The 11,636-nt window shown below is 54.4% G+C and overlaps 4 protein-coding genes across 4 annotated transcripts; 3 read left to right on the top strand and 1 right to left on the bottom strand.

Moving 5' to 3' along the window:
• Positions 1–42: 42 nt before the first annotated feature.
• On the top strand, positions 43–3,099 carry JN550_005796 (uncharacterized protein; the record flags this gene model as incomplete). Its single annotated transcript, XM_049317463.1, has 2 exons — positions 43–347; positions 471–3,099. 2 exons carry the CDS (start codon positions 43–45, stop codon positions 3,097–3,099), a joined length of 2,934 nt encoding a protein of 977 aa, XP_049172418.1.
• A 707-nt stretch (positions 3,100–3,806) lies between these two features.
• JN550_005795 (uncharacterized protein) lies at positions 3,807–4,598 on the bottom strand (the record flags this gene model as incomplete). Its single annotated transcript, XM_049317462.1, has 1 exon — positions 3,807–4,598. The coding sequence occupies one exon, from the start codon at positions 4,596–4,598 to the stop codon at positions 3,807–3,809; it is 792 nt and encodes a 263-aa protein (XP_049172417.1).
• A 1,206-nt stretch (positions 4,599–5,804) lies between these two features.
• On the top strand, positions 5,805–7,603 carry JN550_005794 (uncharacterized protein; the record flags this gene model as incomplete). The annotated part of the gene is made up of 5 exons (XM_049317461.1): positions 5,805–6,338; positions 6,437–6,461; positions 6,529–6,751; positions 6,813–7,102; positions 7,152–7,603. 5 exons carry the CDS (start codon positions 5,805–5,807, stop codon positions 7,601–7,603), a joined length of 1,524 nt encoding a protein of 507 aa, XP_049172416.1.
• A 2,264-nt stretch (positions 7,604–9,867) lies between these two features.
• JN550_005793 (uncharacterized protein) lies at positions 9,868–11,508 on the top strand (the record flags this gene model as incomplete). The annotated part of the gene is made up of 1 exon (XM_049317460.1): positions 9,868–11,508. One exon carries the CDS (start codon positions 9,868–9,870, stop codon positions 11,506–11,508), a length of 1,641 nt encoding a protein of 546 aa, XP_049172415.1.
• Positions 11,509–11,636: the final 128 nt, after the last annotated feature.

Here is an 11,636-nt window from a genome sequence, read left to right as displayed (position 1 = left end):
CCCCCACGACGCGGCCACGACGGCATCCCCAACTCCGCCAAAATGGCCTCGCCCGCTGTCGCCATGCCCAATGCCAATGGCCACGCCCTCGCCAAGCCAGAGGCCGAGTCCGAGTCGCCTGCCCCAGCCCGCCAGGACGACGTCGACATGGCCGACGTGCCATCGCCATCCTCCTCCTCGTCCGCGGCTGCGCATTCCATCCCCGCCAAGCGCAAACGCGAGGGGAGCATCGCCAATGGCCATGGCCTGACCGACGACACCCCGTCCAAGCCCGCCACAAACGGGCTCTCGCGCCAGCCCGTAGACCACACAGCTGCCGTTCGCGACTATCTCGTCGTGCTTGAGAGGTATGTTGGACTACGTCCCCGTCCCGCAGCAGCCTCGCCCGCAATGCTCCTCCGACTCGACCGCGAGATGCATCTCCGGGCCTGCGCGCATGCATCTGCTAATGCTTGATTTCCTTCCTCCAGATTTGATGCGACGCCCTCGCTCCTCAAGCGCCCCCTGCCGGACCTGGACGAGTCCGACGTCCCATCGGCCAAGCGCACCAAGGCCGAGGACGGCTCGTCGCGGCCATCCATCGCCGAAAAGGCCGCCAATTCCGAGTACGCCAGCCTCGACGCTGTTGTCGCCGACATCAAGGCTGTCGTCAAGGACCAGCTGGCCCAGCTGCGTGGCATCGATGCCGACAAGGCCACCAAGGAGAATGACCTCGCCTTGGCCAAGACCATCGCCTTCGACCAGAAGGCCCGCGAACTCTTCCGTCGGGAGACGTCCTACCCTGCCGTGACCCAGAACCCCGGCGTGTTGCGCTCCCTGGATGCCTCCAACGATCTGCAGTCGAACGCAAGCGGCAACATGATATTGAGCGTCTTCGGCGAGGCACCCAAGGCCCGCCAGCTGTACTCCAGCCTGCAGCAGCGCGTGCCCACCCCCGACAACCCCGAAGGCGCCATTCAACCTCTGCGCGAGAATGGCTTGCCCTCTGGCGTCAAGACTGCCAAGGCTGTGCCCTTTTCCTTCCCCTCGGCCGTCGAGAAGGACAAGAAGTCCAAGACCTTGGGCGAGCTCTTTCCCGCGCCCCGCAGCCTGCCATCGTTACAGCCCCCCAAGGCCCCGAAGAGTACGACCAAGGGCGTGCAGGTCGGCTGGCATCGTCCCGAGTTGACCGAGAAGTCAAAGTACCGTGCAGGATCCTACTTCGGCCAGTCCATGTCCACCGGCCGGTGGCTGGACTACAGCAATGCCGCACCCCCGTCGCAGATCATGACAAAGCAACGGGAGAGAGCCATGAGTCTAGCCGGCGCCAAGCCTTCCTCTTCCGACCTCGAGACCACCGAGATGGAGGCCCTGTTCCGAGGCGCCTTCTCCAGCTTTGCCCCGGCCAAGGACGACTCGGCCGCCATGGTGTCTTCGGGCCTTATCAGTCAGACCATGTGGTGGCAGAAGTACGGCAAGCGCACTTTCGACCGCCTCGTGGAGGCCGAGTCGCCAGACGAAGGCCTGGACGACACAGCCAAGGAGGACGAGATCGAGGTCGACCTGGATCATGACTTGCTGGAGGAAGCCATCGAGAACTGGGATTCCAAGGTTGATCCGAGTCTCGAGGAGATGTGCAACCCCAAGAAATCCAAGGAAGATCAAGACGTGGACGACATTCTGCAGGATGTCTCGGACATGATCCAGACCCTGATCTCGTTCCAAAAGAACCGCAACCTTACGCTCCCCTCGGCCGCAAATCAGAGCCGTTACGCTGCAGACCCTGCCCACAGCGACATGTTGACCAACGGCACACCGGCGCAACCCAGCGAGGAGGAGACGGCGACCTATGACGTGTTGAAGGCACAGCTTGTTCTCATTGTCAAGACTCTTCCGCCGTATGCTGTGGCGCGCCTCAACTCGGATAAACTCGAGGAACTGAACATCAGCACCAAGATCGAGATACGCACCGATGAATATCAGGGTGTCATGGAGGAGGACGAGGCTGCCGCGCGTGCAAGAGCCGCCCAGCAAGCCGCGGCCACGCCCCGCCCCACCGCCCACCGGTCGTCCAGCTCTTCCAGCAGTGTGCCGTACGCGGCCCAGTATGGGGCCGCTAATCGCGCGCCGATGCCCAGCCCGGGCTACTACGGCACGCAAACCCCGGTCCGTCCGCCGGCGAGTGTCGCAAGGCCACCCCCGTCCGGCATCCCTCCGGCCTACCCTCAACAGCGCCCGCCGTCAAACACCGGTTATAGGCCTACAAATGGTTATGCAGGTGGCAACAACTATTCGCAGCAATTGGCTAGAGGCCAGCAGACTTTCAGTCAGACCACTCCCTACACTGCCACGCCCCCCCAGAGCCGTCCTCCATACCAACAAACTCCATCGTACCATAACATGGGCAACAGCAACCCGCCGCCGCCGCGGTATCCCACTCAGCCGCCTTCGACACAGGCACCGCCCTTCCAGCAGCATGGCTACCCTCACCAACAACCGGGCACGCCGTCACATCCACCGTACAGCCCGTACACTAATGGTGCGACTGGTATGCCTCCGAGAACTGTCTCCCCGCAGGTAGCTCACCAACAGCCCCAGTACATGCAGCAGCAAGGTTTCACTCCTAATGCAACCCCATCCCGGCACTCCTCGTTCAGTGGACAACAACCGCCCCCCAGTGCCAACCAGCAGCAGCGCTACTATCCCCCGGCGGGGTCGCCTCAGACGCAGCACAGCGCGCCTCCTACCGGACAGCAGAACGCCCAGCAGGGCACATCGTTCCACACTTCCCTTCACCCACACCAAGTGCAGCAAGCCATGGACCAGGCCAAAGCACGCTTTGCCGCCATTCCGAGGTCTGGGGAGAATGGCCGGCCCCCTTCAGCCCAGGGACAACAAGTGGGTGCCCCTGTAGGCTTGGGAGGTATCGGTCTTGGGGCCTCCCGGACAAATGTTCCAGTGCCTGGGGTTGTCAATTTCAACACGCCCAGCCCGAGCCCAAAGCCCCAAACCAACTCTCCTGCAGTATCACAGCCGCCCGCCGTCAACGGAAGCCCGGCCCCCGGTGCCTCGTCGGCGGCCGCAAACGGAACACCGACGGAACAGCCTGATCAAGCCTAGGTAGCTTTCAATCGGCACGTCTTTCCGGCATATGCCACTCGGCCGGAGGCCGCAAGAGCATTGATGCCTCCTCCCCCACCTGTCTTTTATGGGAGACCGTTCTATGGCCCATAACACAGAGGGCTGGCAGACATGGCCGCAGGCACCCGATGGAGTACTGGTAACACGACAGGCACTGGGTCTGGATATTGGGGATACTACAACAAGCGACTCGGGAATCTGCATGTCCAGTGGCAGGGTGGGAAGGGCCCTCGTCACTATAAACAGTGTTCGATACGCACAGGAGTTGACAAGGATAAGGCGTTTGTTGTGCCCTAGTGGGTGGTTTCGTAGCTGGTGGCTTGGTTTTCCTGATCCTACCAGAAAAAAGGAGATGGGTTAGACAATGACTAGGGGTCAGGTGTTTACTACAGGAAGGGTAGATGGCTTTTTCATGTTTAGGGCAACGTTCTGCTCTCTAGCTCGCTTCACGACCGACGCAGCATCGGCGTAGTGTATAAACAGTCCACAACTTGTTATTCCCCCAAGGCGGCAAGAATCGTGTCTCGGATTTCATTGTAATCTCATTCTCAATTCCCGTCGCTACGTTGCGGTCCACACAGATATTACACTCAGCAACCACAATGATCAATCAACAGACACTCGTCCAACAATCAGCATTGCATCTGATAACGCTTTTCTCAACCCTATGAGAGTTCCATCCCCACTCAAGCAGTGCCGTTAGCCGGCGGCTGCACGGTCTCGTACAGCGTGAGCCGGTTGCCGGCGCCACACAGCGCGCCGGCGTCGCCCGCGCACACGAACGAGCACTCGGCCTCGCCCACGAACCCGCCCCCGTGCAGCGCGTTGCCGCACCAGCACTCGCGCCCGTACTCGAGCCCCGCGTACCGGAACCCGGCGCACGCCGCCGCGCACTTCTGCGGCGTCTGCGTGTCGCTGGGCGCCGACCTGTCCGGCAGGAGCCGCTCGCCGTCGCCCTCGCTGTGGCACCCCAGGTACGCGCGGCCCGGGACCCCGGCCACGGCCGGCGCCACGTAGTCGTTGTTGCGGTACAGGCTGAGGCGGCTGGCCCCGCCGCACGTCTGCGCCGGGTTGCCGGCGCACGACATGCTGCAGCCCGACGACGTCGGCACGGCCGACGCCGCCAGCGCGTTGCCGCAGAAGCACTCGCGCCCGTACTCGGTGCCGAAGAACCGGTAGCTCGCGCAGAAGGCCGCGCACGACTGCGTCGTCATGCTGTTGGACGAGTAGCTCGCCAGCTCGATCGCCCGGCCGCTGCTGGCTTCCGTGTAGCAGCCCAGCGAGGTGAAGTTGGGGACTGTCCGGACGATATGGCCGTGGTGTTTCGCATGGTGGCTGGTGGCTGGGATGGCCAGGACGGGGGTGAGGAGTAAGAGGGAGAGGGAGAGTTTGACTGTTAGGGGCATTTTGAAAAAGTAGTTGGTCCAGTGATCTTGTGTGTTGCTGGGGATGATGATGGTGTTGGTATTGAGCTGCATTTCGAATCTGGGGTCTTCACTTATATACCCAATATCTCATCCCAACCGCCCCGGTTATCTCTCTTCTTTGGCAGTACTTTCTGGCATCAATATTTCAGAGTCAAATTTATCCATCCCTTGCCTGCAGCCACCAATAGTCAGCTGTACGCCATGTCTTCGCTGAGCAAGTTCTGGCCGTAATCAGACAATCCACATCGTAGCCGGGCTGGGACCGGATGGAGGCAGGTCTGAAGCCCTTGAGCCTCGATTGGGCGATACAGCCAATAACAGTAATGCAGATTGACAAGGCTTAACCTCGTGAGTCGGCGCTGCAGCCACCAGCATTCCTTCCAGTGGCCACCAGGCTGGGCGCCCGTAATTCTTCAGGCAACTATTGCGCCGAGTGAACTTCGACCACTGCTTTTACGGCTCAGCTCGCGCTGCAGACCATCTACGTCAGAGACATTGGGCCATTGGATGCGCTATAGTCCCATTTGGAGTATGATTTTGCCGCATCTTGAACCACGGTAGAGACCATGGCCATGGTCGGGTTTGAAGAAACTATCCCCGCGAGTCCAGTCCAGCTACGTTCAGAATCGCAGAATAACCCCGTCTAGTACATTTTAGGCGAGGTCAATGTATTTCTCGCTTTCGTTATACACTACTTTCAGCGTGCATGTCGCAGCCAGCGGCGCAGCTCCAAGCATTGCGATTTGTGCTTTGGGTAGCTAGCAGCCATGAAACAGCACACAACAACGTACATAGAAGCAACTTATAAGCTGTACCACCTGGCTAGTTTCTCGGAAATATTCACAGATCGGATTCTCTGTTCATTCGGTCACCACGTTGCAAATCTGCGTCGCTGCTTCTTTTCCCTAAGGTGGCAATACAAATCACTGCTTTATACGTCTTAGACGTGCAGGACCAGGGGCAGCAGTCGACGTTGTTAATACATTCGCCGTGTGCACCACGCTGACGGTGAGTTCAGGGTATCCCAGATCTGGTTCACACGCCATCACGTGAATCCGTGAAGCCGGGCGAGGCGGTCAAGAATGGCAGAAATTGCCCTGGCATGGGTGCGATCTGCCTTGGAGACTTTCGTGCCAATTTCAGCCTCGAGTTTGCCTTGAAGCCGTCTCCTTTGTTTTCTTGAACCTTTTCCCATGTCAATTGTGCACGACGCTAATTGAGTCTGATGCGATTCGGTCTGGCCAAGCTAGCATCAGCATGGATCACAAGAACCGCTGCTCTGTGAACGCCGACGAGACCGACTTTATGCGTGGCGTGGTAAATGATCTTAGGCAGGATGACCGCCGCCTTCGGCGAATGTTTGACAGGAAAGTCCTTCCAGCTATGGTGCTATCAGCTTTTATGCTCGGGATCAAATCTGCAGCTTTCTCCAATGCTGATCTATTCGGCCTCGCCGAGGATCTTGGCCTCGGCCATACTCAATTCTCTTGGCTGTACTCCCTGCCCCATTTACTTCAGATCCCTCTCCAGCTTCCCATTGCATGGATTGTGAGAGACAACCTCTTTGCGCTTGACAAGATTTTGGCGAATTGTCTGATCTTGTCCGGGTGTCTCTTTGGACTTCTGCCAGATCTTGGTCATGTCGGGTCTATCTTCAGCGGCCTTGTACAGGGTTTGCTTGACGCGGTTTTTGTCCCTCATCTTGTGTGGATATCGTGGGTTTATTGGACACCGGAAGAGATGCCACTACGACTGACGCTCTGGGGCTCAATGATTGGCTTTGCGAATGTAGTAAGAGATTTGTGCCACCACATGTTTTCAACGCTTTGAACGACGAAGATTGACTTGTTGAAGGCAATGAGTCTAATTACATATGTCCTCGTGTCTAGCATAGACGCGACTCGGCTACCTTTGGTGAGCAAACCCTACAAACTGCGCTATGCTGTTACCCGCTCTCGCTAAACTGTATAGCTTATTTTAGGGTGCACAGCTATTATATTTGCACCCTACATGCTTTACACGGTCATCTTTGCAGGTGCATCTCCAATGGAATTGAAATTCCTAAGCGACCGAGATAGCAAAGTTGCATATGGGGTGCAGCGCCTAACTGCTCCAAGGAATATGTCTTGGAGCGACGTGGTCTTTCGATCAACGAAGAAAGATGTTAAAACCTGGCTGTGGTTCTGCCTCGCCTTTACAGCTTCGTAGGTAGCTTGGAGATCCGCAAGGATAGGATTTATGATATACGTGCTGACATATCCTCAGCATCTTGACTGGCGGTTTGACCAGCGTCAGCCCCCGTATTCTGAAGGTGTTAGATCTCAAAAGATCCAACGCTGCTCTCCTGAACATGCCGTTCGGCGCCACTCAGTTCTTGTCGATCATGGGTGGTGGCTATGCCACCACCAAATACCGTTTTGGGACAGTCATAACTGCGCTATCTCTTATCTCAGCTGTCGGCCTCATGCTGCTTCATAGAGCATCTCAACTGCCGGAACTGAGGCAGACCTCCCTCCTAATTGGATACTATCTTTCAGCAGCTGTACATGGAAAAGGTAGGTTTCCAAGTCGCGGTATGAGAAACAATTGTTCTGACGACGGTAGCTCCATTGATATATTCCTGGGCTGGCGTCAACACCGCAGGATCAACTAAACAAAGAGCCACAGTCGCATTTTTACTAATGGGCCAACAACTTGGCAGTGCCTGTGGCCCAGTCTTATTCAATCTTGGATCCGCGGAGGTGCTAAGCTCAGGTGTGTGGTGGATCAGTATTCTGACATGCTTGTCCACCGTTGCGCTTGTTGAATTGGCCAATCGTCACATACGCAACCTCAATAGGCGCCATGCTCACCAGGGTGGTCTTCAGGCTGAGGATTCGGCAGTCACTGTCACGTCTGATTCTCGCCTGAACAAGGCTATAGATTTCGAGCGGCAGCGCCAACGCAAAACATACGAAGACCCTGATGATGAAGACGCGTGTCCTTACTCATTCAGATCTCGGGTCTGGGAAGACTTTACCGACTTGGAGAATAAGGAATTTCGCTTCGTTACATAGAATGTTTGGAAGGTTTCATGTGATAATGAGCACTTTTCAAACGGTGTAACAAATCCCAATTTCTCTAATGTTCCGTGCGCCTGCATACCACATGACCCACAGAAAACCAACCTCAGCCATATATACAGTGCATTTAGCCTTGTGACTTCTGGCTGTCGGAATCCCTAAATCTTATGTAAATCACCATTGCGGTAGCTCCCATACATCCTCAACTCTCTGTGTATCAGCGTTTCATTCTGGCGACCGATGTCGGAACGACTCTGGGAGGATCCGATGGTAGGTCTGGTAAATGAGCTTGGGTTTCCTTTGGCTGCGCGCTCGCACACGTATTCGGTGACATGGCCACGCCTTGTGTATTGGTTGCAAAAGGTTTTGCTATTGCGTCTCACTTTTCACCGATGGCGGGGAGCGCACCACGTCTTTGAGCATGCATATGATGCCTTCGGCGTTGCTCTTGCATAGTCCAACGACGTGAAACCTGTTTCCACAGAACGTGAGAAGATGGTTACACTTGTCCGAAGGTCACCTTGCGCTGCGATTTGATGTATATAAAAGAGCATTGCAAATCATCTCACTCACATCCACATCACACTTCTATACTTGTCAAAGCAGGCGAAATTTGCATTCGATCCCCTTACCATCGGTCGAATTGATCTGCTACAGGTGGTACACAAGCTGAGTACCCAAATAAAAGTCTGGACGACACACTCATCCAGCACGAGTACGAACCATGAAAGCGTCGGGTAGCATTATTGTACACCATAGTGACTTGTAGGCCTTGTATCCCTGTAGTCGCCTCTCCTTGTAGTGCATATCTGTCTTATGGATGAGTTCTGCTTCCTCACATTTACGAAGTGCCCATTGGCTTGCTCAGTGATGCCATATGTGCCTATTCGATGTCGCCAATGTTATCACTTTTGCGCTATATCGCAGGTACCAGCGTAATAAGTCCTCAACCAGAAACGTACATACTCAATTGTAGTGCCAGGATACAAGTGTCCCCAGCGAGTAATCGGCCAGTCCACCAAGAACCATACTCCGAGGTCGTCAATCCGCAGCCTTGCGACAGACATCGTTCCGGCTGCTTACAGCAGGCCATATTGATTCATGCTCAAAACTTTTTTCTCCCTGTTCTGAAGGATCGTTCCTTCACGAAGGAGGAAAGAGAAATGAACATAAGCATCAATGCATCAGGCACGGAATACTGTGTCTCTCGGGACCGAGAAGGGGAAAACCCGCACAATATCGCCAAAATGTACTAGGTGAGATTTCCTGGACCCCAAGGCCTCACAGCAAGGTTCATACCTGCAAAAGATGGCTGATGCCGTTTTGAACCCTTCGAAGTGGACAAATGCACCCGAGTTTCCCCTTCTCGATCCCAGACACTAGCTTCCGCGCTCACCAGCCGGATAAGATGGCCGCTTTCTATACGACACTTACTTTACCCCAGTGGGAGTGGATGCTGGCTAGTACAGAACTAGACGTGACCTTCGGTGGTTCGCCTTCAATGTTCCAATCATTGCAAACCAAGAGACAGGGGACATGATATGCCTGCCAAACCTGCAGTTCTCATCATATCCTCACCACAACTGTGGGGTCAGAGACAAGGATCAAGGCGGGGTGTACTTTCAATCCACCAATTTTCTTGCCATTGGCTGCTAATCCTTGGCTTACTCAAACTTGATCAGTGTGGATGTCTCATGCGTATGCGTGACCCCAACATGTCAGCTTCATACATAGGAAAATGTGTCCTTCCTTGCGAGAACTTCTAATCCTCTCGTCAGCAAGGCACGACGCCTCTGACGATATTCGGCAACTCATTGGTCGAAAATACAATGGTGTAAAGGTCGAATTATGTAGGTTCGCTCAAGAGAACCCATATAATTGGTTTAGTCCTTACCTAGACACGTGTGGGAGGGTCGGGCCCACCGCGTTGTGGAATAGAAGATACCCAATACAGATACCTACTACAGTGATGCGCGACACCTTATGCGCAGTTTTCTTCCTGATATCTGAGATCCCGTATTCAACCAATACTAACCCGATTTGGCCCTGTGTGCTCGACTACATATGTAGCCGTCGTCAGAAGTGCTGCACATGTGATTATGATGCATTTTCATCTGCTTTCATTATTTCTTCCTCCCGGGTTACATCCTATACCGGCAACATCTGCAGATCGGGCAGGGCGACTGAGCGCCCACCTTTGCTTTACCTGACTTCTTGAACCGACTGAGACCAGTCAGATACTCTTGAATATATTTGACATGGACAGAATTGATCAATTCTCTCATGTGACGGAACCCAATGGCACCACTGACTATGGTGTTCTTATTGTGGGCGCTGGGTTTGGCGGCGTTTACCAGCTGAAGCATTTTCGCGATCTGGGTTACAAAGTCAAACTTCTGGAAACCGGTGACGGGTATGGTGGAGTCTGGCACTGGAACGCATACCCAGGAGCACGAGTAGACAGCACCATACCCCACTACGAGTTCGATGACCCAGAACTCTGGAAAGGCTGGACTTGGAAACAGAGGTTTCCCGACCACAACGAAATTCGAGCGTATTTCAAGTACGTTGCCAAGAAGTGGGATCTTCAACGGGATACTCAGTTCAACTCATTCGTTCAATCTGCGACCTGGAATGATGCTGAATGCAAATGGACAGTTACCACACGAGAAGGGGAAGTCTTCAAAACCAGATATTTATCCTTAAACACAGGTTTTGCAGCTAAGCGACATATCCCAGCCTGGAAAGGCATCAGCAGCTTCAAAGGGACTTTTATCCATCCATCCTACTGGCCACACGAAGGCATTGATCTTCGCAACAAGAAAGTCGCTATAATAGGAACTGGGTCAACAGGAGTCCAACTTGCGACTGAGTTAGCACCCATTGCAAAGCAACTCACGGTTTTTCAAAGGTCTATCAATACCTGCATGCCAATGAAGCAGGTCGACTATAAGGATGGCGAGCAAGCCTTCGCGCGGGAGAGATATCCCGAGTTATTCAAACATCGTGTCGATAGCTTCGGTGGATTCAACTTCAACTTCCTTGGTCGTGGTACCTTTGAAGATGATGCTGAGACACGCCAACAAACGTATGAAAGATTGTGGGCTGAGGGAGACTTCAAGTACTGGCTAGCTACGTACATTGACATGCTCTTCAACGAAGATGCCAACCGCGAGGCCTATAACTTCTGGCGCGACAAGACGCGGGCAAGAATCCACGATGAAAGTTTGAAGGACCTCCTTGCTCCCATGAAACAGCCTTACTCCTTCGGGTGTAAGCGAATCTCTCTCGAGAAAGGCTATTTTGAGATCTTCAATGAGCCTCATGTCAGTCTCGTGGACGTCAACGCCACCCCAGTCGAAGAAATCACCGAAAACGGCATCAGAACCTCCGAGAAGGAGCACGAATTTGACATGATAATTTGTGCCACTGGCTATGATGCATGTACCGGCGGCCTCCGCCAGATCGATATACGCGGCCTTGATGGCGTGTCGCTCAGTGACCATTGGAACGACGGAGCATACACCCATCTCGGCATGACGGTGGCGGGATTCCCCAACATGTACATGACGTACGCACCGCAAGGCCCAACTGCGCTGTGTAATGGACCTACGTGCGCCCAGCTGCAGGGGGATTGGATCATCGCCGCGGTCAACCACATGAGAGAGAACGGCCTGAAGAAGATGGTGCCCGAGCGTGAGAGCGAACTAGAGTGGCGCGAAACGGTCATGAAAATAGCGTACTCGTCGCTCCTTCCGGGGACCAAATCTTGGTACATGGGGGACAACATCCCGGGCAAGCCTAGAGAGCCTCTGATCTACCTGGGAGGAGTGCCCAACTACTACAAGACGATCAACGAAGTTGCAGCGAAGGGTTACTCTGGATTTAAGTTTGAGTAAGCTATTTCAAGAAGTCATCAAGGCTGTCTAGCAGAAATGGGCAAGGAAGTTTGAAATCCGGAGGGTTCACATGGTGGACAGTGTGGGCATTTGCGAAGTTATTCTAAATTAGGGTTGAATCTTTCATT

The sequence above is a fragment of the Neoarthrinium moseri genome (genome assembly GCF_022829205.1).
Source record: "Neoarthrinium moseri strain CBS 164.80 chromosome Unknown scaffold18_Wmoseri_CBS_16480, whole genome shotgun sequence".
Classification (NCBI taxonomy): domain Eukaryota; kingdom Fungi; phylum Ascomycota; class Sordariomycetes; order Amphisphaeriales; family Apiosporaceae; genus Neoarthrinium; species Neoarthrinium moseri.
The sequence above is the reverse complement of the archived record's forward strand: the minus strand, read 5'-3'. Positions and strand labels throughout refer to the sequence as shown.